Below are 26,703 nucleotides of genomic sequence, written 5' to 3'. Positions count from 1 at the left end.
ACGTCAAATTTGTTATTGTAACAGTCATAGCCACCTAAATGTATTATTTTAACTTCGGCGGAGTTAACGCAAAAGTAGCCATAACTCCGAAATTATGGCATTTAGGTATAGAGAGCATTTGATGAAAAATAATAAATATTTCGTAAGGATTTCGAAAAGCGAAAAATTACAGGGTGAACCATTCGAGATAAAAATTTCATTATTGTTATACTGAGGTATTCACTCTTATCTTCTTATCGAAATAAATGGTGAATTATTTTCACTACAATTAACTTTTAGAATGTCTTACATCAGTTATTTATGCCTCATTTAGTCTTCTTGTTACAGGTAATCCGGCACCGCAATTTAGATGGATGAAAGATGGTACTTTTATAACAGAACTATCGACTGATCCATTTTACAAGATATTTTCTGCGAAATTGGAAGATGGTGGTAGTTATAGGTGTATAGCAGCTAATAAAATTGGTTCAATTCTTAGCGAAGAAATTAAAATTGTGGTTGCGTGTAAGTAAAAATAAAATATGATTTAAATGTGAACCGGACAGTAGTAAATTCAGCCAGATAGCAGTTAGATGATTTTTTGTGGTAAATTCTGCCCTAGAAATTTGATATTCAATAGATTTCAGGGTGCTATTTTAAAATAAAAAAAATTGAATCAGATTTTATAAAAATTTTTCAATTGAGTAAGGAAAATTGTATCACTGTCAAATTGGTATATTTAAAATAATATTTTTAAAAATGTACTAATTTATACAAATACAACAAAATTTGAGGAGTTTAGGAACAATGGAAGAAACGGTTACTAAAAACTAAACATTGCAAAATACATATAAAATTATTTACACAGCATAAAAAAATACAACTTGTGGTGATTTTTAATCTGTTGAGATAAGGATGCTCAAACTTGAGACGGGGATATGTCAGATAATCAGGTAGTCCGAATAGATAATGCAACACGTGGCGGATTACCTGGAATTTGGTACCGAATCCACTTTGTAAAGCTGGAAAATCCATAAATTAAAACCTAGAACTTCTAAATCCTTAAAGTTAGATTAGGTTAGGCTACCTAACCTAAATTCACAATTTTATAAATAATACAGATCTTTTAAATACTGCAACTAAAATAAATTTCAATTGTTCAAAAAACTCACCAAAATTTCAAATGGTTGGCACTTTTAAATACTATCCAGTTGCTCACCATACATGATGTTCACAATGAAAATTATATTCTATTAATATTTGTTCTTTTACCGAATAAACTTTCAACAACGTACATAATTTGAATCCGGAGCTACCTAATCATCCGTCACGAGTTGTCTAATCTTCATGACAACCACGATCACGAGTTGTCTAATCTTCATGGCAACCACGATCACGAGTTGTCTAATCTCCATGGCAACCACGATCACGAGTTGTCTAATCTCCATGGCAACTCCATGGCACGATCACTAGTTGACACTTTATAACAGAAGTTAAAACTTTATGGCGGGTGTTAAAATCACGAGTTTGCGCACGTTCAACCAAGCAACCAATTGTACGAGCTTAAACCTAACCTATCGTAACCTCTGAGACTTTTTGGCCGATTTTACCAGTTCATTTAAAACGACTTTTACCTGAAACCGTAAGTCAAGTAATTCATTTGACCAAATTCACATCACCTGTGCGAACCATCCAAAAATCAATCATTTGTCTAGTAAAAAAAAAGTTTTTTAGCTAAATTTTTGTAATGGGTATTCAATTTATACGTTTATATGATATATAACAACCACTTGGTATGTGGGAAATGAACTTTGAAAAGAAAAATATTGAAACTTTCCAACAATGACATTAATTTTTATTCAGCCATTTTATTCTAATATTAAAAAGTATTTTTCACTTTTTGGTTGAATTAGCTGAAAAGTCTTGTTTGATTTACTAAATTTAACCTCCCGAGTGTCAGTCTTGTTGACTGTTAGTTTCTCTCTCAAACCTGAGGACTTGAGAAAATAATTCATAGAAAACTTTTATGCTTGTCTGAATTTATCCATTCCATTTATTAACAATTACAGGGAGGAATCCCTAATTTGATTCGAATTGTAGACATATATATAAGACAATTTGAATATACTTTGAGGAATATTTGATGTTATTTATCTATTTATAATTGTTGAAAGATAAAATGGAGATAAAAAGTTTTAAAGTTATCCAATTATCAATTGCAGAAGACAATTATGCGAGAAACAATCAATATTTCATAAATACGCATTCATACCAAACTAAGAAATGAAAAATAATGTTTACTCCTCGTATAAAATTCGGTAAACATCTAACAAACCGTCGTAACAAACATAAATTCAGAAGCTATCGGAAAGAGTATATACACAATTACTTCGAAATATTCTTCCTGCCATACAGTCTAGGATAAGCAGTGGGGTCGTTTGGTGAAATATATATATATATATATATATAAATATATATATATATATATAAATATATATATATATATATATAAATATATATATATATATATATATATATATATATATATATATATATAAGAATAAATAGAAATATGGCGTTCTTTAGATCAAGGGCGACAATGAAATTGCACAATGTAGTGAAATAGTGAAATACAAATACAGCAAGTTGTTTTAAATATATTCGAATGTTTAAAATAGGAAAATATTCAGTAATCTGATAATGCAATCATAATGAGAATTGCTGAATTCACTAGAGTAAATGAATTTTCCATTTATCGAGTAGTCATGAAAGGGGTTTCTGTGGATCATTCACAGAACCGAAAAACTTGTAAAGAAAAACTGAAATCAGGGATAGTTCGATGCGACAAGATTATTTGCGTCAGATAAAAGACTACCGAAGTTCTAATAGACACATAATTTATCTAGATGAAACATGGTTTGCCAGTCACGATGTAGTAAATTTTGGTTCTAAAATTTCTAAATAACTCGTAAAGGAAATTCTAGCAACAAACCGCCAAGAGCTCTGAAAAAACTGTGTTGAACATGTTATCAACAAAGAAGACGAGAATGTGGTGTCACCTTCTTTTCAACCCTCCATAATTCAATCAAATGATGATTCTAGTTCAGACGATTGTAACTACCATTATTATTTATAAAGATACTTTGGAATTGATTTTTTTTCTTTTGTTTTATTTGCAAAGAATTTATGTTCCTTTTTGGTTGTTTGCTTTCAAATTTCGTTTGCCAGAAAACAAACAAATGGGGTACAAAAAGGGCTCAGTTCACGTCGTGTACCCTACTTAAACCAAACGCCCTTACAGGCAGGTACATTTTACTCGTCTATTTACGTTTTATAATTCAATATACAGTTGTAGCAAGTTAACAATGATTTTTTTCGGCGTATGTTCCATGTATGTATGTATGTATGTTCGTATCCAATTTATACTGATTCGATAGCCTTTTAATGAATACTTTCTTTCATAAGACATACGTATTTTTAAAAGTATTTATAAAAATAATAAATTTATGAAATGAGGTATCTACGCCTATGGTAGATCAAACAAAATTGTTCGCTGGGCTTCGGACCAGTTTTTATAATCTGCAATTGATATTGGAAGAACTATAAGACCATATAAATTTGATGGTTAATAATACCTAATGAAGAATACCTCAATATTTGCTCTCTTTACTATTGAAATTTATAAAAATTATAAAAAAAACTTCAGTATAATTTATTTTGTTTCTAGATATGGGTGTTTTTAAAGACCAGAAGGAAAGATTTATAAGTGTTAAAGAAGGAGATGCCGCGATTCTAGACATACCGGAAATTGAATCGACTCCACAACCAGATGTAATATGGCAGACTGATGAGGAGAATACACCGTATGGACAAAAATATGCTTATTCTACCAATCAACAATTGGTAATATTATCTACAGAGCCATCGGATCAAAAAGCCTATAGGTAATGTATTATTATTTACCACGCACACTGAGACAACAAGGTCCTATACCCGGCAATAAATCGAAAAAGTACTTTTCATAATTTTTGGAAAAAACAATATCCCCTTCATTATAACACAAGTAAATGTTATTATCATTAATACAAAGCGTTTACTACACATCCCTGTACTAAAGTCAGTTTTCTACGGATAGTGTACGGGTACTGTTGTCGATTTGAATTTTTAATATTTTTTGTGTGAATTTGAAACTATATTTTCATAGCTTCTGTTTGAATTTTAACATGGAACCTTCGACTTCAGGTATGTAACAATATTTTAATAAAATTATATCCGCAGAAAAGTTTATGTATTTAGTTAATATTATTTAAACCAAAAAAAACAAAATAAATCAATATTATTTTGACATTTTTCAAAATATATGTAAGCTTTTAATTTGGTTCCAATATAGTCCAAATTTGAAAATAATTTTTTTTATAATTGGTATTATTTTAGCTTTTCAAAATTGTTTAGTTTGTTTCAACTTATAATAATAATAATAATGTTTTAGCTTTTCAAAATTGTTTAGTTTGTTTGAACTTATAATAATAATAATAATGTTTTAATTTTATCATTATTTTATGTCAGGAACGAAATCAAACACCTTGTTTATTTCAAGGAGAGAACTTTTTAATATTCTCAGAATTTTAAATAAAAATGAAATTGATGAACAATTTGATTATTTAAAAGATAAAATACTGAAGAAAACGAAATGTGAAAGTGAAGAGCTTTTAAAGCGCTTAAATAAAACTTTATCATTATTTCAAATTACATTTTAAGCCGCGGTGAAAACGTTCAGTATAGAAAAAAGGTTTCTCAAAAATAATGCGGAGTGGCTTGATATATCAATTTAATTTATAATAAGAGAAGATGTAGAGACTCTTAAAAGGAAAAAAGGTCGCCCAGAAATTCCATTTGAATCTAGTTTCAAGAGAACTAAACGACTTAAAATAAATGTATTAAATTATGCCACTCAAATGAGTTTAAGAGCTACTGGACAAATGCAAGCTTCAAAAGTGTTAGATAATATTATCAGCACATCTCCGAAACGTGCGAGTCGATTAGAAAAACAGTTGAGAAGTTGCTTGAGAAATAAATTATGTCAGGTGAAGGTTCTTTAGCGGTTTTAGTGGACGTGAACTTATCTCTACACCAGTATTACATAATCAGGATTCAGAAGTGCTCCAGAAAAATTTCCTTCTTACAAAGTATTTCAAGCTGCAAAAAAAATTGTTATCCAGAAAAAAAAATCACAGTGACCTCTACCTGTGCGGAAGTTACCTTGCAAGCTTCACTTGACCACATTGTGAAACGTCTATTAATGACACTGGAACCTGTGATTGAGTCACTTAAAGATTAAGAACTGGAAAAACTGTTTATTATTAAAATAGAGTTGTTTATGTTTATAACATGCGTTGTCCCAATACACCTTATTTGTGGTGAGAAAATCGTGTGCCAAAATCCTCGTCGTGCGTCCACCCGAAACTGTCGCCCAATAAAAATTGAATTTATTAAAGATTCAACTGAAGTTTCAGCTAGAGAAGAAAATAAAATAGACGACCACATAAAAGCTCTTGCATAATTAAAGGCAAAGCTTTAACGGCATCTCATGATTTAATATTGTATTGATTGACGGCAAAATATGTAATGCTTTATTTGTGGCGCAACATCCAAGTATTTTAATTGTATTGACGAAATGATTAACAGAGAAATAAAAACACAAAATTTGGAATTCGAATAATCGGTGTTGCATGGACGGATACGAATGTTTGAATGCCTTTTACATCTGTCATACAAATTACCAATTAAAAAGTGGCAAGCTCGAGGTACAGATAAAGAAATTGTTCAGGAAAACAAAGCCCGTACTCAGAGAGAATTTAGTGAACGAACTGGTTTAATCATAAACAAACCTAAGCCCGGATTAGGTATTTCAAATGATTTTAAAAAATATCAGGAGCATTTTTCAAGAAAGTGTAGTCGTGAGAAAACAAACCAGGATATTTTTAATTCATTTTTACTGAGTTCCGATCCCTTGATAAACAGTAAAAAAAATTGTAATAGCTGCGTCTTTTTTGTATGGATATGTAATCACGTAAATAAATAACTAGAAGAAAATATTAATATCTTACGATGTCTTTTTGAATTAAAATAAACTCAAAATATTAACTATGTGATTTGTTTGTAGTAATGACAAATATTATTAATAATAATCAACTGTGGCATACAGTTCCAATCACAAAATATACACAATAAGAAGATCAACTTAATAATCTAAATTTCAGCAACACAAATTTAGTTCTGCCACGTATGAATCGTGGCGCTAGTGTAATAAAAATCTATCATTACTGTCAATTGTCAAGATAAATGATCGTTCGCTTAAATTTCCAAACGCTTTCCTGATATGTGTTCTAGATGGGAAGAATTTTTTGAAATTCAATGCTTAACATCAAATTATCGCTTGTGTTGAAATCATTTTCTGGGAAGTGATTTTACAAATTTCATTAGAAAACATTTGAATTATAAAGCTATTCTATCTATTCCTACCTCTCATCTGCCTTCATTGTCTACTTCCAAGTTCATGATTGTACTCGTATAATAAACCAAGAATATTCATATACTGTGAATACAGGTATAAAAGATATGATCGTCGAAGAGCATCAAGTTGACAGTCTGAGTGCTCATTCCTCAACATCTGACAACTTACCATTAGAGTTTTCAAGTGAATTTCCAGATTTTATTGTTACAGAGGGAATTGATAGTTTTGACAAACAAAAATCGGGTTTTTTTACTTTAACTGGAACTAGTAGAACAATTTAACACCTAGGGAAATGGTAATGTATCAAGTACAAAATACAAAATATCAAAATTAAAAAACAGTTTGAAGAATAACAAATAGCAGTTAAAGATATTGAAGAAGATGTGTGAAATTGGAAGGTATAGGACCTTTTTACCTCAGAGTACGACGTTACAAAATATTTTATTCCAAATTTCCTTCAAAACAACTTTATCTTCTTCGAAATTCTCTCATTTACAACTGATACATTTGTCCCACCTGTGCTTCCAATCCAAACATTGTTCACCTATGTAGAAATGACGTACAGCTTCTTTGTCGTTCTGTTTTCGACCCCTTCAATATTGTGAAATTGGTGTCCATACCACATAACGTCCACGATGAGATTTGTCATTTGTCGCCATTTTCAAATCGTTCACTAGAACTTTGCTCATACCGTCATCTTTGCAAGCTTTTCATAATATGAAAATAGTTTCAACTGCATTTTTACTGATTACAAAATAAAACCTCACAGCTTCCCCCGTTGATCCCTTTGATTTTAGATCATAAAAACTAAACAATAACATATAAGCGCTGGCAAAAAATAAATTTAGACGGAGCAAGCTATGTCCATATTATAGATATTCATCAACTGGTAATGAGCGAGATGTCAAAAGCACACAACAAAAGTTCCGGTGATTGTAATGCTATTTCCATTATTATTGGGTCCCCGTAGTATACATTCAGAAACGTAACTAATATAAACATGTGCGACGTCGCATCAAGGAGGCCCCTTGTTTTCCGTTCCTATGGTCTACATAATAAATCTGTCCTACGAATCAAGCTTTTACACGGTATATAGAAATAATGTAAGATGTACGCAAAAAACTATCAGTCCTTTGCTTTCTGCCAATCTAATAGTGGCAGTCTTGAAGATAGTTACGACAACCTCCCAGTTGCACTTGAGAAGGCTCCCATTAACAAATACTGAATGCACTGTTAGATACTGAAGGTAAACTGTCTGAAGACGATAACTTGGTTATCGAAACGCGCCTCAGACATTTTAATTGTGAATGTTGATGTAATGGTGGTGTAAACAGTGGGTTCAGTATACCACCAACGGTTCCAGAAATTCCAGCTTAGTCCCAATAACAAGCTCTTAAATTCGGGACTTTCGTTCTATAGTGTAAATATGATCGAATTTTTTGATTATCACATACAAAGAGGTCTCACGGGAGCTATTTAAATGCAAGACCATGTCATTGTATGCATTTTTATTATAAAAGAGTGATGCCAGATTTCCGTAGGATTCATTACAAATCGCTTCTTTTGTTAGTACTGCTCTTTATTCTTGAAGGGCAATATTTTTCCCTATATAGCTAGACAGGTTATATGATACCTAAATCATATTAATATTCTTTTATTGTATCGACCATATCACAATCCAGACATGAATTCTTTATGATGAACACCAAAAAAGGGTTCGATGTCGTCGACATCTTGCTGTTAATCATATGTTAACTCATGGTAGTTGTCATTAAAAATATTTCGAAAGTTTTCCCTTGGCTACCTTAAATGACCTCAGAAGGATCGAAAACCATGCTTTTAGTGTTCTAAAGTGGTTTTCGATTTTTTTACAGTATATCTATATATTACAATCTATATATATATATATATATATATATATATATATATATATATATATATATATATATAAAATCAATTCCTGTTCGTAAGTCTCGCTAATACTCTAAAACTTTTAATTTTGTATTATTTGTGGTCTAGAGAAGGTTTAAAAAGTGAATAAACGTGAAAATGCCGGAATTAAATAGAAAAACAATATTGCTTTTCCTCGATATTTTATTACAAATTAAATTTCTGAATGTAAATATAATATTTGACATTTGACAACCAACTATATGCAGATTGATAAATCGTAAGTTTTGTCACAAATTAAATTTCTGAACGCAACCATAATATTTGACATTTGACAACCAACTATATGCAGATTGATAAATCTTAAGTTTTGTCACCAATTAAATTTCTGAATGCAACCATAATATTTGACATTTGACAACCAACTATATGTAGATTTATAAATCATAAGTTTTATCACCAATTAAATTTCTGAATGCAACCATAATATTTGACATTTGATAACCAACTATATGTAGATAGATAAATTTTGAGTTTTGTCATAAATTAAATTAACAAATTAAATTTCTGAACGTAACCATAATATTTGACATTTGACAACCAACTATATGTAGATAGATAAATCTTGAGTTCTGTCACAAATTAAATTTCTGAACGCAACCATAATATTTGACATTTGACATTTGACAACCAACTAATATGTCGATCCATCCTCTATATCGATCGATAACTCAGACAAAGTGCATCCTTCTTTCTTTGTGATTGATGATTACCGCTACGTGCGCGAGAACTTTGGTGATTCTTAGTGATAGTGACATTTCAAGTTATGTGCTATTTTTTTGTTGAACTTTTGTGATAGTGACACTTTGTTGCTAAGTACGCGATGATCTGACTTAGGTCGTCAATCAATTCGATTTTAAACTTTTACAATTTCGGGTACGTCTGGCTTTTACAATGACCATAAATAAATCGCAAGGTCAGTCGTTGTAATCAACCTATTTCGCGCATTGACAATTATACGTCGCGTGTGTGCATCACATACCACAAAACAAAACAAAAAATATAGTTTATCAGAAAGCTTTAAATTAATTAACAGACTGGGTGTGTGTCTGTCAATATCAAATTTAAACCTTATAAATAGTCAGCAATATTTCAGAAAAACTCTGCTTTGTAATTAAGCAACATCATATGTAATAAATCGAAATTAATAATAAAACTTAATTCATACCGAGCATTATTTTTATTTCTTTTAATAGAGAAAGGATTCTTTTTGTTTGTTTTAAGCTCATTTTATTTATAAACAAAAGTTTAGGTTTAAATTTAAAGATTGAGGCAGTACGAAGTGATGTTTACTATTCTCCATTAAATAAATAATATGCAAAAATTTTGGGAATCGGAAATACTGTTAGTCCTAATAGATGTTTTTCCATTTTCCAACCATAGTCTAAAGTTATCTTTTTTATTATTTTCAGCTTTGCTATATTATTTACCCAATCTCAGTATGAATATGTTTATCATTATATCAATATTAATTATTTTCATTTCAAAGTATCTTCAATTATTTTATTTCAAGTACTTCAATTACGACTTTTTGAAGTGGAAACACCTGCGGTTCGGCGACTATAATATGAAGCCATGTCCATTGCAATAATAAACTAATCTTCAAATCATTGCTGGACGGTCAAAAGTAAATTTCCATGGCTAAATATTAGAATTACATGTTTTCTTTGATTTCAGCAAATATCTTATTAACGCACTGAATATCTTTATCAAAATTAGTATTATTATTTTTCCTAGGGCGCGTGCAATAAACTCCCAGGAAGGCAAAGAAGAAAACAGTGCATATATAAAATTAACAGTTGAAGAGACTCACGACAACAAAGAAATAGCTCCTGAAATTATCATTGGCCCCAAAGATATACGTATAATCAAAGGAACCTCTCAAACTTCTATCGATTGCATCGCGAACGCCAGACCTCTTTATGAATTAGAAACACTTTGGTTTAAAGATGGAATACCTATAGAGAGCACTGGAATTCAATATTCTTTTAATGACATCTGGAATCGAACATTGATATTAACTTCAGTTAATACAACTTACTCGGGGTCATACGAATGTCAGGTTAATTTAAAATCAGGAGGATTTCCTACGGTAGCAGCCTCTGCAAACGTCGAGGTACGTATAAAACAAATAAGATAAATAACTATTTTTTTAATATACCAGGTGTGACAAAAAAATATTTATTAAGAACAGAGTGAAAAGTTAACAAAGTACTGCCCTTGGCTAACAATGTCTTTATCCCAACGTTACTGGAAGTATATTTGGAAAGTTTCTCAAATGCTCTATTGTGGTCTTCTCAATGTCGTCTTGATGTCAAAAGGTTCCCTGTTTAGCACATTGTTTTATTTTTGGAAGAGCCAGAAGTCGCATGGTGCTAAATTAGGTAAGTAAGGTGGATGTGGACAGAATAGAAAGGACGATCTTCATCTAATAAAAACGCGAAGTTAACATGGAGAAGGAAATGTTCCATTTTTGATTTTTTTTTCAAATTCATAAAATTCATGGTTGCTCCCTTTAAGAAAAATTAATCATCGCACTATGCCTTTGCAATCAAAGAAAATAGTGACGTTTGATACAAGAACTTATTTAGAACAAATTGAGTCACTAGTTTGAACAATATTGGCAAAGACGTGCTATAATATGAATATGGTTACAGAGTGCCTCTAAATTATGGAACGGCTTCATTATTTTTTCAACAATTCCTCTTAGATGAAGATCGATTTTGAATTTTAATTGCCGATTTTTCCATGGGGAGGGAAAATGATGAGATCTAAGATCTGGCGACATTGAGGTTTTTTCTTTTGGACCTTCTCTACTAATTACTTTCCATAATAATACTGATTTAAAAAATCATGAACATCACTTGCCTAAAGCGGTGGTGTAGAATCGGGATATCCTTAACATACCACAATCTTATATAATAAGTGAATTGTACGTAGTGTCATCCATAAGTTCTTAACCTAACATAGGAAGGTTATAAATAAAAAAACTGTCATTATGTTCCCTCGCTTTTGAGAACGTCGGGCTAAAGTTTCTATGCAACTATAAAACTATGATGCAACTGCGTATACTGTTAAATGCTGTAAACAGCCTCCATTGTATTTTTAATTTGTGTTGGTGCTAATCCTTTTTGCTCAAACTCAAATTGGAATATTTCTGAGAACAACTTAACATAAACGAATGGTAATATGTACATAGAATGAATATTGCATGGTAGAAGAGATATAATACGGTGATATATTGAAAAATTCTTAGCCTACTATAGAACCTAACAAAATTTAAATATCAAAATATTTTATTACTCAACATATTCTCCTCTTAATTGGATACAATTATTACTGCGAACCTGCAACGTCTCTAGACCTTTCAAAAAAAATGTTTCCTCTTGCTCTGCAAACCAGACCTCCACAGCTTTTATTACCTCCCCGTTGTAAGAAAATTTACGACCTTTCTAAACGTTTTCTCAGTTGAGGAAAGAGATAATAGTCGGTCGGAGACAAATCTGGTGAATAAGGGGGGTGTTCTAGTAATTCACACCTTAAATCACGAAGCTTTTGCATGGCAACATGAGATTTGTGTGCGGGGCATTGTCCTGCAAAAACAAAACACCTTTGGATAGATTTCCGCATCTTTTCTCTTTAATTTTTTCCCGTCAGTAATGTCGAAGATTAATCTCCAGTTATTATTCTAGCCTTATCCAAAAAATCAATCCCAAAAAACTGAAGCAATAACTTTTCCAGCAGATTTTTGGTCACGAAACTTCTTAGGTCTTGGAGAATCAGAGTGTCGCCATTCCATCGATTGTTGCTTTGTTTCTGGATCGTAGAAATGTATCCAAGTCTCATCCACAGTAACAATTCGGTTTAAGAAGTCTACATCGTTTTCAAATCGAGCATAGATCTAACGCGATACTTCTACCCTTGCACGCTTTTGTTCAACATTCAAAAATTTGGGGATCCATTTTGCGGTAATTTTTCTCATGTCCAAATTGATGTGAACTATATGCGATGGACGCATTCGTATGAAATATCCATTGCGTCAAATATCCGTTTTAGCCCAATTCGACGGCCTGATAAAATCATGTCATGAACTGCATCGATATTTTCGGGGACTGACACAGAAACTGGCCTTCCTAATCGTTCATCATCTTCAATGGAAAATTTACCTCTTTTGAAGCTTGCAGTCCAATTTTTCACGGTCGCATACGAAGGACATTGATCACCAAGAGTATTGCTTACTACCTCTTAACCCTTTTAAATACAGGTACTTGATGATGGCTGGATACTCCAATTTTTCGATTTTCACAATTTCGGTTGACATCTTTTTTCTTTTAATTTATTGTGTAACTCTGATTTACGTTTTTGACGTCAAACTTTACACTGACACTTCTAATAATTTATTGTTCGTTTTTATGGTAACGCAATATTTTGTTTATGCATGGAACTGGCCTAGGCTAACTAGATATTAATACATCCTCGTATTCATCTGTGGACAGTATTCATCGGTGGACAGTATTCATCCGTGAATTAAAGCTTATTATTGTAACATTCACGGCTGAAATTGGAGACACGGATAAAGCTTCATTTGGCTCATTTTTTTTTAAATGTTCGTGTCTCTATGGTTGAAATTAGAGTCATGGATTTTTCCATGGAAGGTGCAAATAGACACTTCGAAAGTTTTGATAAGATGACGAAAATGAGACAAATGCTACTATAATAATACATTCAACATATTTATTTATCAGTCCTCGTAGTTTGAAATTTGGATGATGTATGAGTGATTTACATTGAAATCCAACATTTTTTAGAAAAAGAGTTATTTTTAGGTATTGGAAAAACCTAGGTTTTTATCTTCTGCTAAACCGGAAACGTTGGGTGAATATTCGGCATCGCTTAGTTTGCCTTGTGACGTTTTGGGTATACCTAAACCAAATATTACATGGTATAAGAATTCCGAAGAGTTGGATCTTAGTGATAAAAGGTAAGACATCTTTTTTGGTGAACATATTCTTATTAATACTAATTTATATTGTTTGCTTCGTTTCGTTAGTTGTTTGTTTGTGACTGAATTCGCAATATCGAGAAACAATTTTGATATATTTAAAACTCGAAAAACTTCTAAATGGATGTATTCGTACTTTTTTATTTCTTTTTATTTCAATATCATATTTTGATTGAAAAAGCTAAGTTAGATGCCAAAAATTAATTAAAATAAACATTGTAATTTTTCAAAATGAATATTTATTGTACAAATACATATTGAGATTTGATATTAAGCCTCTTACTTTCGATACTTGGTATATTTCATATATTTAGGATTAATTTTTACATAGATACCTTTATTTTGTACCAATTTACATCAATTTTCTTTTGACTGTGCTGAAAATACACTCGTGAGCAAAATAATCGTCTTAGAAGAGACCCATACAATTACAGAAGGGGGTAACTGACCGTTCAAATGTCGCTCGATACACATTTCAGTGATACTCAAGTGATAAAGCTGCTCAAGAAATCATCCTATTGCGACAAGGCCAGAATTAGCGAGAAATGAAGAACTTTCATCCAAGTCGCGGTTCCGAAAGAAAAAGGTGCACATCTGAGAAAAATGAGCGATTCATTTTCAGCAAATCGCTGACAAATTGGAGGCCCGTCACTGATGTTCGAGTCCGACAAGAGTTCAGAGAATCGCGAGGAGTGGCTGTGAATGATTGGACAGTCAGAAGAAGACTTAATGCAGCTAATCTTGAGCCAAAAAGACCAGCTACTAATTCCAAACTAAACCCAGCTCGCCGAGCAGTCCGTCTAGGATTTGCCAAAAAACCTTAATTGGACTGACGAACAATGGAGCTCCCTTCTATTCTCTGTCAAAAACAGAGTGTGCATGCGTACGATAGAAGAATAATCTACAGAAGATTCGCGCGGAATTGCATAAAATTAAATGTGGCTTTTGCTGGAGATTCATGAATGGTTTGTCCGGGTATTTCAATGGAACAACAGAGAGACTTATTCGATCCATCAATATTTTGACAAATTTAAGCTTATATTTTCTAGATTAATTATTACCATTTTTTATAGTTTTATAAGCAACACATACTACCAATTTTAAAGTTAAAACCAGTTGCTTTGAGATGCTAAAATCAGAAAAATAATGGAAGCTGCTAGAGACTTTTGATCACGAGCATGCGACATGCGCAAAGGCACATTTTTCATCAAAGTCGTACTCTAATACATCTAATGACAGCTAATGACAGCAGTCAAGTCTTGAAAAAAATTTGCATCAACGCCTACTAATCCTTATCAATATTGACGCTAAAATTATTCGCAATTTATGAATTTTTTGCTCGCCAGTGTACTTTAAAAACTGTTGTAGTAATTGATTTTGTTCAAATCTAAATCAAATAATTACGTATATATAAAAATAATTTATACATCAGTTTAGATTCTCACTGTATAATAATGCTAAAAACAATATTTTTTCTTTTTTTTAGATATGAAGTGCAAGAAGACAATTCTTTATTAATTAAAAAATTGTTGATTAATGATAACGGAATGTATCAGTGCTTCGCACGGAATGAAGCTGGTGAAAGCTCTTTATCAAGTTGGCTCAAAGTTAAAAGTAAGTTAAATTAATTCGTTAAAATTAAAGTTTTAGTCAACCTTTCAACTACGGATCCCTTAATTCTATAAAAATAAATACCCGTATTGATAATATGAACCTCAACACAACTCTTCTTTTTCATGAATTACGTAGGTCAACAAAAAACTATTGTTTGAAAACTTTTTTTATTTTAATAGCTGATCTTTTCGTAGCTCTCTTTCATATGTAAAGAATGACCGACAGCTACAGAAGCGTACACGTTACCGACGACCACGAGGTTATTGTTGCCGGCAACGTAGCGTGTGCTATTATAATGCAGTTTTTATTTATTAGTTACATATAAATAAAACATTTTTCTATATATAAGAATAAAGTGAATAAACCTTTTATAGGTTAAATTCTTACATTAATCCATAATTTCATTTCATAATCACATTAAATATATAAAGTATAATAAACTCGAATTATCTTGAAAAATAAGTTATATTTCAATCTTACTTACATTAAAATGATCCAGGCAACAAAAATAATTTCGCAATATCTTCAAAACGACCAAAACTTTCAAACCATTTCTGTTGTATTTTTAAATTTCTTGTCATCTTAAAAAAAACTTTAACAGGTTTTGAGTCATGGCTTTTTCACATCCTGGCACAAAACAAGATTCAAATAACATTTTTCAGATTAATCAAAGTTTAATAATAACACTTATTATTTTAGAATACATGTCGTATTTACTTTGTATTATATGTTCAGTGTTTATTTTACACCTATGGCTGGCTTACTGAAAAGTTTAAACTACCTAAAAAATTTTTGAATTTTCAATAATTTTTTCTTTTATAAATATTGATCAATGAAATTATAAAAGAAGTTTTATATGAATTATCCAAAACTTTAAGATTAGAAATCGCTGGTGGGTAGTCAATCAATTTAAAGTGCGATTCGTGATTCTAACGAGTGATTTTTTTCTTGTGTCATTGTCAATCTTGTTCAGTTTGGTCTATGATTTAATCATGAATCGAATAACGCTTGAAAATTATTGATTTTTACTATCAATGTGCATCGCGCACTTTTCAATGTCCGGGCAGTTTGGTCGGCTTACTGAGAGAACTATTTGGAAGCTTGTGACTAAATTTCGAACCCAGTTTACAATATTGGTCATTAAACCACTATTACGCAAACTTACAATGACAACCGAAGAAAATATGGCGGTTGTATCTGCCAGTGACTATGAAATGTTGATTTCCCGGCGTTCGTAGCAATTGGTCCTCTGTTACTCCATTACGTGAAAAATTTTGCGAGAGGATTTGGATTTAGAACCTTATAAGATATATCTGGTGCAAGAATTTAAGCCACACGATCTTCCACAACGTCTAACATTTGGTGAATGGGCGCTGGCAAAGTTGGAGGGAGATCCACTTTTTTATCGAAAAATTGTGTTCAGTGACAAAGCTCATTTCTGGTTGAATGGATAAGTCAACAAGCAAAATTGTCGCATCTATGTGATTTAACGCCTTTGGACTATTTCTTGTGGGGCCATGTTAAGGCTAATGTATATAGGGAAAAACCAGAAACGATTGACGCACTGGAAGCCAATATTGAAGCATTTGCATCAAATCATCTTCAAACATTAAATTATTCTGATCGTTCTATCGATTCCAATTAAGATTTCATCAAATTTTTCAAATTTTTTGAGGTTTTTTTCAAAATCAAATTCTATACCTCTTAAAAAATCACTTATTAATCATGGCGATCTCCGAATTGTAAGAAAGTGCGTTGTCCCAATGGAAAAGCGCTTAATTTTTCTCCAAATGCGGTCGCTCATTGAAATCTGCCGCCCTAGGCTACGACCTACTCAGCCTGCTGGTAAATCCACCACTGCTGTTCAGACAACCCTTGTACATCCCAATTTTTAGATATTTAGTTTTAAAAACATAATATATAGATAGATAAATATGTTAATTGTATTCTTAGGATTTGTATTAAAAATATTGAACTTACTTATAGTATAGTACTTATAGTACAATCTGCGTTCTTTGTTTGTTAATTTCACATTACATTTGAAATTAGACAATATAGATAAAGTCGTTGCAGATTGAATCGATTTTATTCATCAATGTAATCTCCTTCAGAGAATTCCTAATTTCTCGATGCCGTGCTTGTAGAAGGATTTGTGTTTTGCCTCGAAGTAGGCTTCAGTTTCGGCAATTGCTTTTTCATTTAAGCTGAATTTCTTACCGGCGAACATTTTTTTAAGATCATCGAATAGCCAGTTGTCAGTGGGAGGCAGATATGGATTATACGTTGGATGAGGAAGTGTAATTCGTCCAGTTTAACTATTGGTTCCATTGACTTGTGAATAGGAGCATTGTATTGGTTAAACAGTGATTTCTTATTCGACATATGAGGCCGTTTTTCCTTGATTTTTGCACTCAAATGATCTAACAACTCATGTGATCATCGCTATTGATCGTCTCTCCCTTTTAGAAATAGTCGATAAAAAATATTTGTGACTGACTGTTGTGCCTTTGGAAGTGGTCCATCGGCTGCAATCCATTCAGATGATGATTGTTTTGATTCCGAAGCGAAGTGATAGATATTTCATCCATCGACGAATATCGGCGCAAAACATCTAATTTATTACGTTTAGACATGTTTGTTGTTTTTTATCGACTGTGAGTAAACGCGGCACCCACATTCAAAGAAACTTTCTAATTGCGGACTTTTTTGATGTTTTTTGGAGTAATCACCTCAATAAGAAGATCAGAACATTCACAATCATCGGTGTGTCGGTGTCTGTACATTCAACAAACCAATAACAAATTGTTCTTTTCGATTGATCAGAGTCCAGATAACACTTATATAGTAATTTTTTCGCCAAGAAGCGATGATAAAATAACACAAGAAATTGGTTTTAAAATAACGAAAGCAGCTTCACTTAAATGGCTGTCTCTTTTTTTCTGACGGATCGAAATGTCATAAGTCATATGGATTTGACAATGGCAGCGCCATCTTTGTGTCACACAAAAGTCACACGACTTATTGAGTTTGGGAACTAAAATCGCATAAATATAGGGGTAAAAATGTCCGGTTTTATTCACATTCTAGTTCGATTTTTCTCCACCACTTTCCACATTTCTTTAGTGAAAATATATTCAATTTGAAGGTAGTAATAGTTTCTTTACAAACTTTTTCATTTCCGCTCTATTAACTTGTAGTTGCGTTCCACATAGAACTTCATAACATAATCCTATCTGTATGATTTCGATTTTTTTGTATTGTTGTATATTTTCATCAATATTTTGTTTGTTATTTCCGTTTGAAGTTTCACCGAAGCGAATCATATTACAACTTGAAATTATTAGTTTTTAAAACTTTCCGTATACTTCGTTACTTGAAAACACCAAACTTTTTAGACCAATCATAAATCAAAGTTGGTGTATTCTCGAGAATAGCAAATGATTTTGATTTGTGATATGTCAAATAGTGTGAAAATTTTGATTGAATAGTATATACAGCAATTAATGTAACTATTAAGTTTTTGTAGAAAATAATTTCAAAGAACTTCCAATTTCTATATAATCTTTATTTGATCAAAAACAATTATACACAACAATGAAAAGGAAGATTGTGTTTTGTATAATAGTCTGTACAATTCTAAACAGTTTTTCCTCTCTTTAATGATACAGAACTAAGGAAAATACGGAGTTTAGCGGCTAAAATAGTGAGATTAAGGAGTTCCGGGGAACGCCATAGCAAAAAGACTTTTCGTTATATCGCCCCATGTAAGATTTGTTCTTCAAAAATTTTGGAATGAAAATTTTTTACTCTCTATACCTATTTTACACAGTAGATTGATTTGTTTACTTCCTACAAATCTAGTTGCACAATTTTTTAGTAGTTTTTTTTGTACGGAATGGTTTTATTTTGTATAAACTTAGATTAGAATATTTGTTTTGTTAAAATGAATTTATAATTGTGTGGTTTTGAATTGAGCATGCTTTTTGATATAATTAGCTTTACTTTTTGTACACGTCACATCGGAAATTTTATTAAATATCTTCAGTTGTCTTCCAATCGTACCATAATATTTTATAAGGTTTCTGACTGAATTTACAAAGTAATAACAGTTTCACCAACTTTGTAAAAGTTGAAACGAGTGCAGTCCTAGAACACGTGTTGTTCTTCACCCCCGGAATAATACGAACACTCTACATAGTCCGCAGAGCGAAGTCTTCATGATTTAAAGCAAATAAACATTTTTCTATCATGTAGACGTTGATCTTATAGTGAATTTGATTTAAGTAAGTTAATTTTAAAGTTTGAATAATTTGGGTTCATTTCAAGCTGAAACTCACAAATTTAAATAATAAAACCTTTGGTAATTATCTAGATTTTTTGTTAAAATTTTAGTATATTATAAAAAAATTACGCTGAACAAGGGTATATATATATATATATATATATATATATATATATATATATATATATATATATATAGGGCGAGGAAATCATCCCTTCAGGTACTTTTTTGCGTTTAAAGAGTCAAATAATTGTAATGATTTTTCATTACCAACTTAACCCAACCTAACCTACATTCTTCTCTACAAAATGAAATCAAATGACAAGCAGGGGTTGCTGTTATCGAAAACTCTTCCATGATTTTTTCTTGACGAGGTGGTCGACAATAAATAAAATAAGTCGTCAAAATTTATCATTCTTTTAAAAACTATCAAAAAAACCAATTTTGAAACAGAAGAGACCTAAAATTTTAACGTTATCAGAGGGGTGTAACCTAATCTAGATAATTACCAAACCTTGTATTCATACATAAATATTACCATTAAACCTAAAACAAAATTTTTTTTTCCTTAAGCTGATTAAAATTAAAAATAATAAAAAATATATTGTCAAAAACTAAAGCGTTATATAGAAAATAATCTTGAAAATCAAAACAAACAAGAACATCAATTTTTCTCAAATAATTAAAAAGTAATATATGAAATATGAAAAAATTTGAAACTATACTTTCTTGTATGAAAAGCTTTAAAACCATTTTTATTACAAAGTGAAATTGAAACAAAGCCTAACTCTACATTTTCGGCAATTGACTGTTATCTGCCCTACTTGGCAGTTTCTATATCTCTCTTTTGAATCGAAATATGGCATATGCCCCAGCTGATCATATCTAAACATATCTTGGACTGATGTGGTTGCTTGATTTGGGTTAAGAGGTATGGGTAGCGAGAGCTAGGTCTGCCTTTTTAAAGGCGACGGTACAAAAGAAGCTCTTCAGCTACTTGCACTCTAAAATCTTTCAAAGTAATTTTTGAGAAAGGGTGGTCTCGTTCATAGAGTAACCAAGCATTGTTTACTACTATATCCACCATTTGTGTGAATATATTTGAATACTAACGACGGAATTTAAAGTCAGCAATCAACCGATCCATCATTGTCTCATCCTTTGACACTACGTTCTTCAACGTATACATCTAAAAGTTTGCTCGCTGCTGTAATACATCTTCATCCTCCAAATTTTCATCATTGTCTTCCTCATCTCCAAGTAATGAAAGAAGTAAAATATTTGTGCTCTAAAAAAACATCAAAATGAGGTTGAGAAGACAAAAATGCTAGCAAATTCCTAAATAAAATTAGAAGCAAAAGAATAAATTTTGAATTTAGCTAAAATAAATTTGATTTTTTCAATTATAAAAATGATACGTAAATTTACTATAGTTATTGAAGTAATGATTTTTTTTCTCTTAAATCATAAGTAATGCTCAAACCATCAGCCCAAACGTAATTTTCTAGATCAATATCAATTGAATTGATTCAGTTTTTCTTCAAAACAAATGTTTATATCTCAATACAGGTGAATAATAATTTTAAAAAGCTGAATTCAAATGATAAATAATAGTAAATTGACTGAGAACTTACACAACTGGAGGTCGATGCCATTTCTTTGGATGAGGCTGATTTCACTGTTCCAATTTGCAAAATAAACAAACTTTCACGCCAAGTGTGTGTTGGAAACGGATAGAGGTTACTGTACAAGTCATAAAGAGATGATACGGTAGATAATGGAACTAAAATAAAGGCGCTAAATTTAAAGGGCGAGTCAGTCAATCTTCTTCGTTGGTATGGAGATTTCTTGACTTCAGAGAGTATTTCAATGTGCAGCATTCCAAAAATAAATCCGTCTTTAGACACTGCCTGTAAACTAGCTGTTGAGGATCCCAAGTAGCATCGGAAGTGATATAACTTAAGCCGGAACTTAGGCGAAGGGGCTGTCACACGAACACCATCAATTGTACAACTTTGTTGTGAAGTAGTCCACTCCATAATATTCATAAACAGTGGGAATCACGTTTAATTAAATTTGAAAAGTAACTTTACGATTTAAAAAGTTCAAGTGGAAATTAGAGTGATCGAAATGTTATTTTGACTTAATCCAATCAGTTGTAAGTGTATTTAACTTTCCAGCGAAAAAGGTTGTAACGATTCCAAACTGTGTTTCTAGATTATAACTGCAAAGTGATTTTAAAAATGAAGTGATAGTAAAAGTTGCGTTCCAGTCACTTTTCTAGAAACTTCTAATTTAAGTCACTTGTTAGGAGCAGATACTGATGACCCTTACGTTTTTACCATTCGAAAGAAATGATTTTCATGACTGATATAAAATTAACTTCACTACAAAGTTATTATTACCATTAATATTTACTATATTGATTATTTTACATTAACATCCATTAATTAACTCTGGGGAGTTAATTAAGGGCGACATAACTTTTCAATTTCACGAACGTTTGTTTTGGTCTGTTAGTTAATTTAAAAAAATTCCATACCATGGATAATATAATTTTTCAATAAACTTGACATGTTTTCCACAATGTTAATTAAAATGTTCACAAAAAAGTCGAATTTTTACATCTTCTTTTTTCCATAATAGATCTATGACTTGTTGCTTCTTCGATATATTTTCTCATCCTGGCTATAGGTTGTCACTCCACCTATTTCGTGTTCCAATTGGAAATTTATCACTTGCTATTTTTACCAGTGTGTCATTCGACTTATACGTTGGTTTTAATGTTTTGTACGCTGCGATACACATTCTTTAATCTTATCTACGTCTGATCTTTCTACTTGTTTCTAGGTCTAATAGTGTGTCTGCCGAGATCTCTATGTAGTATTCGCTATTGATTGTCTCTCCCTTTTGGAGATAGTCGATGGATAATATACTATGTGCATTCCAAAATACTGAAGCTATAACCTTCCTTCTGACTGTTGTGACTATGGACATTTCGTACATAGTTCATCGGCTGCAGTCCACTCAGATGGTCATCGTTTTGATTCAGGAGTGAAATAATGGATCCATGTTTCACCCATTGTCACATATCGACGCAAAAAATCTGATTATTATATTACGTGTAAACATGGCCAAACACTGCTCTGGATCATTAACACGTTGTTGTTTTTGATCGACTGTGAGTAATGCGGCACCTACTTTCAAAGAAGTTTTCTAATGGTCAAATGTTTATTTATTATTGTAAACACACTACATTCTGAAATATTTACGTCCCAGCTATCTCACGTAATTTCAATTTATGTTTAGATATAACAAATTTGTGGACGTTTTTTTTGTTTTCTGGAATAACCACCTCAATTGGACGACCGGAAAATTCACCATCATCGATGTCTATACGACCACGTTTAAATTGTTCAAGATCCGCCATTACTGTCATCTTGTTTACTTGCGCTCCAGTCTCTTTGCTTCTCTCGCTATGTTTGTTTTTATAAATAGTTGTACGAGTTGCTTCCAAGTTTTTAACCCATGATTTAATCAAATTTACACTTTAATACTGATCGATATTATGTAATTGGTAATAGAAGCCGACTAATGATGTAACAAACATTGTTTCACATAAAACGCGCGTTGCTCTTCCGTGAAATCGATTGTGACTAAATTTCTAATTTCCAATTCCAATTTTCACAATGGTGAATTATGAGCTACTCGTACTCAATAGAACTCTTGAGGAATTATTTTAGAAATACTCATTTTTATAAACCTTGAAATATAATTAAATTACTATTCCTATCCAGGGAGTTTCAAATAAGGTCATCACGTTTAAAAAAATAGCCTTTAAAAACAATTCGATTAAGAGATTGAATAATCTTGGAGGCTGTTGTATATTTCAAATCAAACATACGAGTATAACGAATTTTTTGATTGATTCATCAATATCTCTTATCGGTTTATTTTGGAACCAACTTCACATATCAAACCTCGAGTATATCAAATAAGAGATGTTTTGTTTTTGATGCCTCTGCCCTTGTTCCATATATATATATATATATATATATATATATATATATATATATATATATATATATATATATATAAATTTATAGATCTGATTTTTGCTTTATAAAGTTGTGCCTTTGTTTCTTGTGTTAAGTGTTTGTTTCGCCAAACTACGTTCTGAAGACATTCCACGACCTTATTTGTTCCAGCTACTTGTCCTCTTATCTCGTCTTCTACCACTTCATAATTGGTTGGTACTTGAATTCCATTCTCTGATGTTATGGGTACCCAAAATTAACGCAAGATTTTCATTACATTGAAAACATAATTTTTAGTCTTTTGATTGTGATCTAGGGGGCTTATCACCGAAACGAGAGTGATTACACGACCTGGAAATGTCTTAAGCTTTAATTGAAATATTTCATAGGCTGTATGGCATGTGGTACCTTTTGTTGAAACCACATATCTGAGATATCAATGTATGATCCAATTATACATCCAGCCCAAACTGCACACCAAATAGTGAGACGTGGTGGATGTATTTGTGTTTTGATAATTACATGTGGGTTCTTAGAACCCCAAAAGCGGCACATTTGGTGATTAACGAACCCATCAAAGTGGAAATGTGCTTCGTCGTTTAGGATGTCTTTGCTCGAAAGATTATCATCCATTTGATGATGCTTGATAATCTCCCGGAATTTTTAATGAATCTCTTCAGAGGTGACGAAGCTGAAACATTATTCTGATCATATTTTGTATAAAATTTCCGAACTCGGGCCGCCGAACATTCATTATTTTTGGAATAATCCTAAACTGTCAGCTGTCGATTTGTTTTTTAGGAGTGTCAATACTTTACTGCATAAATGACGGCAAATTTAAATCTTGTGTTAATATTGGGGCCTCCATTATTTTTACGTTTAATAATCTTCGAAGACCATCTTCATTTTCGGAATATATCATGGGGTCATCGGAATAGCGTAGGATTTATACATCAAATTTGATCATTTAGTTCTTCTAGTAATGAAATTTTTTATTTTTTGTAATGAGTGGAATAGTCTCATACTGTAATTGGAGTATTTCATAGGCTGTATGGCATGTGTTATCGTTTTGTTGAAACCACATATCGGCTACATCAATTTCTTCTCCAATTATACCTCCAGCCCAAACTACACACCAAATAGTGACACGTGGTGGATGTATTTGTGTTTTGACAATCACATGTGGCTTCTTAGAACCTCAAAAGCGCACTTTTGGTGATTAACGAACCCATCAAAGTGGAAATGTGCTTCGTCGCTTAGGATGTCATTGCTCGTAATATTATCATCCATTTGTTGATGCTTGATAATCCATTCAACTATCTCTCTTCGATGTGCTTGGTCATTAGGCTTCAGTTGTTGTGTTAATTTTGTAAGCATGGTGACTCAGCTCATTAGTGAGTACAATTCTTATCAACGACGCCGAATTAAGGTTCCTAGATTTTACCACGCACTGTTTCGATGTTTACATTTGAATTACTTGTTTTTGGAGGAACAATATGTTTGACATCTCCAACGGATACTATCTCCCGGAATTTTTAATGAATCTTTTCAGAGTTGACAAAGTTAAAACATTATTCTGATCATATTTTGTATGAAATTTCCGAGCATTCATTGTTTTTGGAATAACCCTAAACTGTCAGCTGTCGATTTGTTTTTTAGGGGTGTCAATACTTTACTGCATAAATGGCGGCAAATTTAAATCTTGTGTTAATATTGGAGCCTCCATCGTTTTTACGTTTAATAATCTTCGAAGACCATCTTCATTTTCGGGATATATCATGGGGTCATCGGAATAGCGTTGGATTTATACATCAAATTTGATAATTCAGTTCTTCTAATAATAAAATTGTTATTTTTTTAATGACTGGAAAAGTCTCGTTTAACGAACAAGTGGATATGTTATTGCTGGTAGGTTTTTGTGAAGGAAACTGTAGAAAAATTATGGAAGAATATCTGGGGAGGTTTCCTAATCGCGTGGTTCCTCAAAGAGAAAAACGTGCTTGAGAAACAGGAAAGTTTACAGTGTTATATGAAGAGGGCACGGTCCAATAAATTGCAATTCCTAATAAAAATTTACCACCTAACATCATCAGGAAACATTACGTTGTTTCATTTTTGCTTATTTATGTAGCTTTTATTACATATTCATCACCTAAAAAATTCCTTCCGTTGAGTTGGGATTTGTCTGTTGCTTATTACAAAAATTTTAGCCTCAAACTGTTACAGTTGCTATAGAGCAAAGTTCTAATTATACTACTAATTGAAAATATTACTTGAGGGCAACATTTTCAAACTCCACTTTTTCTACATATACCAAACTCGATATACACATTCATAGTCGCTGAAAAAAAGCGTACAATTTTCTTTCAAGGATTTAGGACGGTGGCGGTTACAGTGCTCAACCGCCTAATGAGTTGATTAAAATATCAATTTTCTATATATCTTCGTACTTTTTTTGAAACCACTTTAACGTAATTTTATTCAGTCTTTTCCCAATTATATTTTTATTAGTTAAAAGCATGTGTAATGATATAGTAGTTTATAATTTCTGCTATATCACTGAACATGATTTTTTATTTTGAACACTATTTTTTGTTAATCAGTTTAGCTTTTTTATTAGCAAGAAACAATTAAAAATTGATCATATTCCAGCTTCTCAACCTATAATGGAATTTGGACCTACGAATATAACTGTTCTCGATGGTAAGGACGCAACTCTCACGTGTAGAGCTGTTGGAGCTCCCATTCCAAACACTACTTGGGTACACAATGGTAAGCAATCACTTAGATCAGTATTGTAGCAGATAAATATAACCAAATACCAAAAATATTACAAAATTCATTTATTTTTTCATAATAACGTTGGTATTGATTTGTTATTTTATTGAAATTAATCGACGAATTTAAACTATGATGTTTCACTTGAATAATTTACCTCCAATCATAAAATGAATGCTATTAACCACCTAAACTTTTCCTGCTGTTAAATTGTGCTCGGAGTAAATAGTTAGACATTCGATTTGCCATAGAAATATTTATCTTCAACTTCTGTAGGTTGTAGTGCTCGGGAAAGACGTGGTAGCTGTCTCCAGAGGCTTGCACTTGTCTAAAGAAAGAAATCCCGATTAATTAAGGTCCTGGACGTCTACGAACTCGGTGCTTGTGAGCCACGTCTGTCCGTTGATCTTGAAAAACCAGCGCTATAGGCAGGGTTATGTCGAACAGATCCGAAGAGCATTTGTCGTGGTTTACTGTAGTTACATCGATAAAAGGCAGGTCGGTTGTCTAAGTTCCTGGTCAACTCTGGATCGCCTATAAATCGACT

General features: G+C 31.9%; 1 protein-coding gene across 2 annotated transcripts in view; it reads left to right on the top strand.

The window, feature by feature from the left end:
* LOC130448166 (protein sidekick) overlaps positions 1 to 26,703 on the top strand; it is a 582,707-nt gene that overhangs the window by 483,044 nt on the left and 72,960 nt on the right. For both annotated transcript variants that reach the window (XM_056785411.1, XM_056785410.1), the window contains exons 3-8: positions 328 to 504; positions 3,707 to 3,923; positions 10,181 to 10,559; positions 13,270 to 13,424; positions 14,932 to 15,059; positions 26,031 to 26,150. In XM_056785411.1, coding sequence (XP_056641389.1) covers positions 328 to 504; positions 3,707 to 3,923; positions 10,181 to 10,559; positions 13,270 to 13,424; positions 14,932 to 15,059; positions 26,031 to 26,150 — 1,176 coding nt within the window. The remainder of the gene's footprint in view (positions 1 to 327; positions 505 to 3,706; positions 3,924 to 10,180; positions 10,560 to 13,269; positions 13,425 to 14,931; positions 15,060 to 26,030; positions 26,151 to 26,703) is intronic.

The sequence above is a fragment of the Diorhabda sublineata genome, chromosome 8 (assembly GCF_026230105.1).
Source record: "Diorhabda sublineata isolate icDioSubl1.1 chromosome 8, icDioSubl1.1, whole genome shotgun sequence".
Taxonomy (NCBI): domain Eukaryota; kingdom Metazoa; phylum Arthropoda; class Insecta; order Coleoptera; family Chrysomelidae; genus Diorhabda; species Diorhabda sublineata.
Note: the sequence above shows the minus strand (reverse complement) of the source record. Positions and strands in the feature narration are given on the sequence as shown.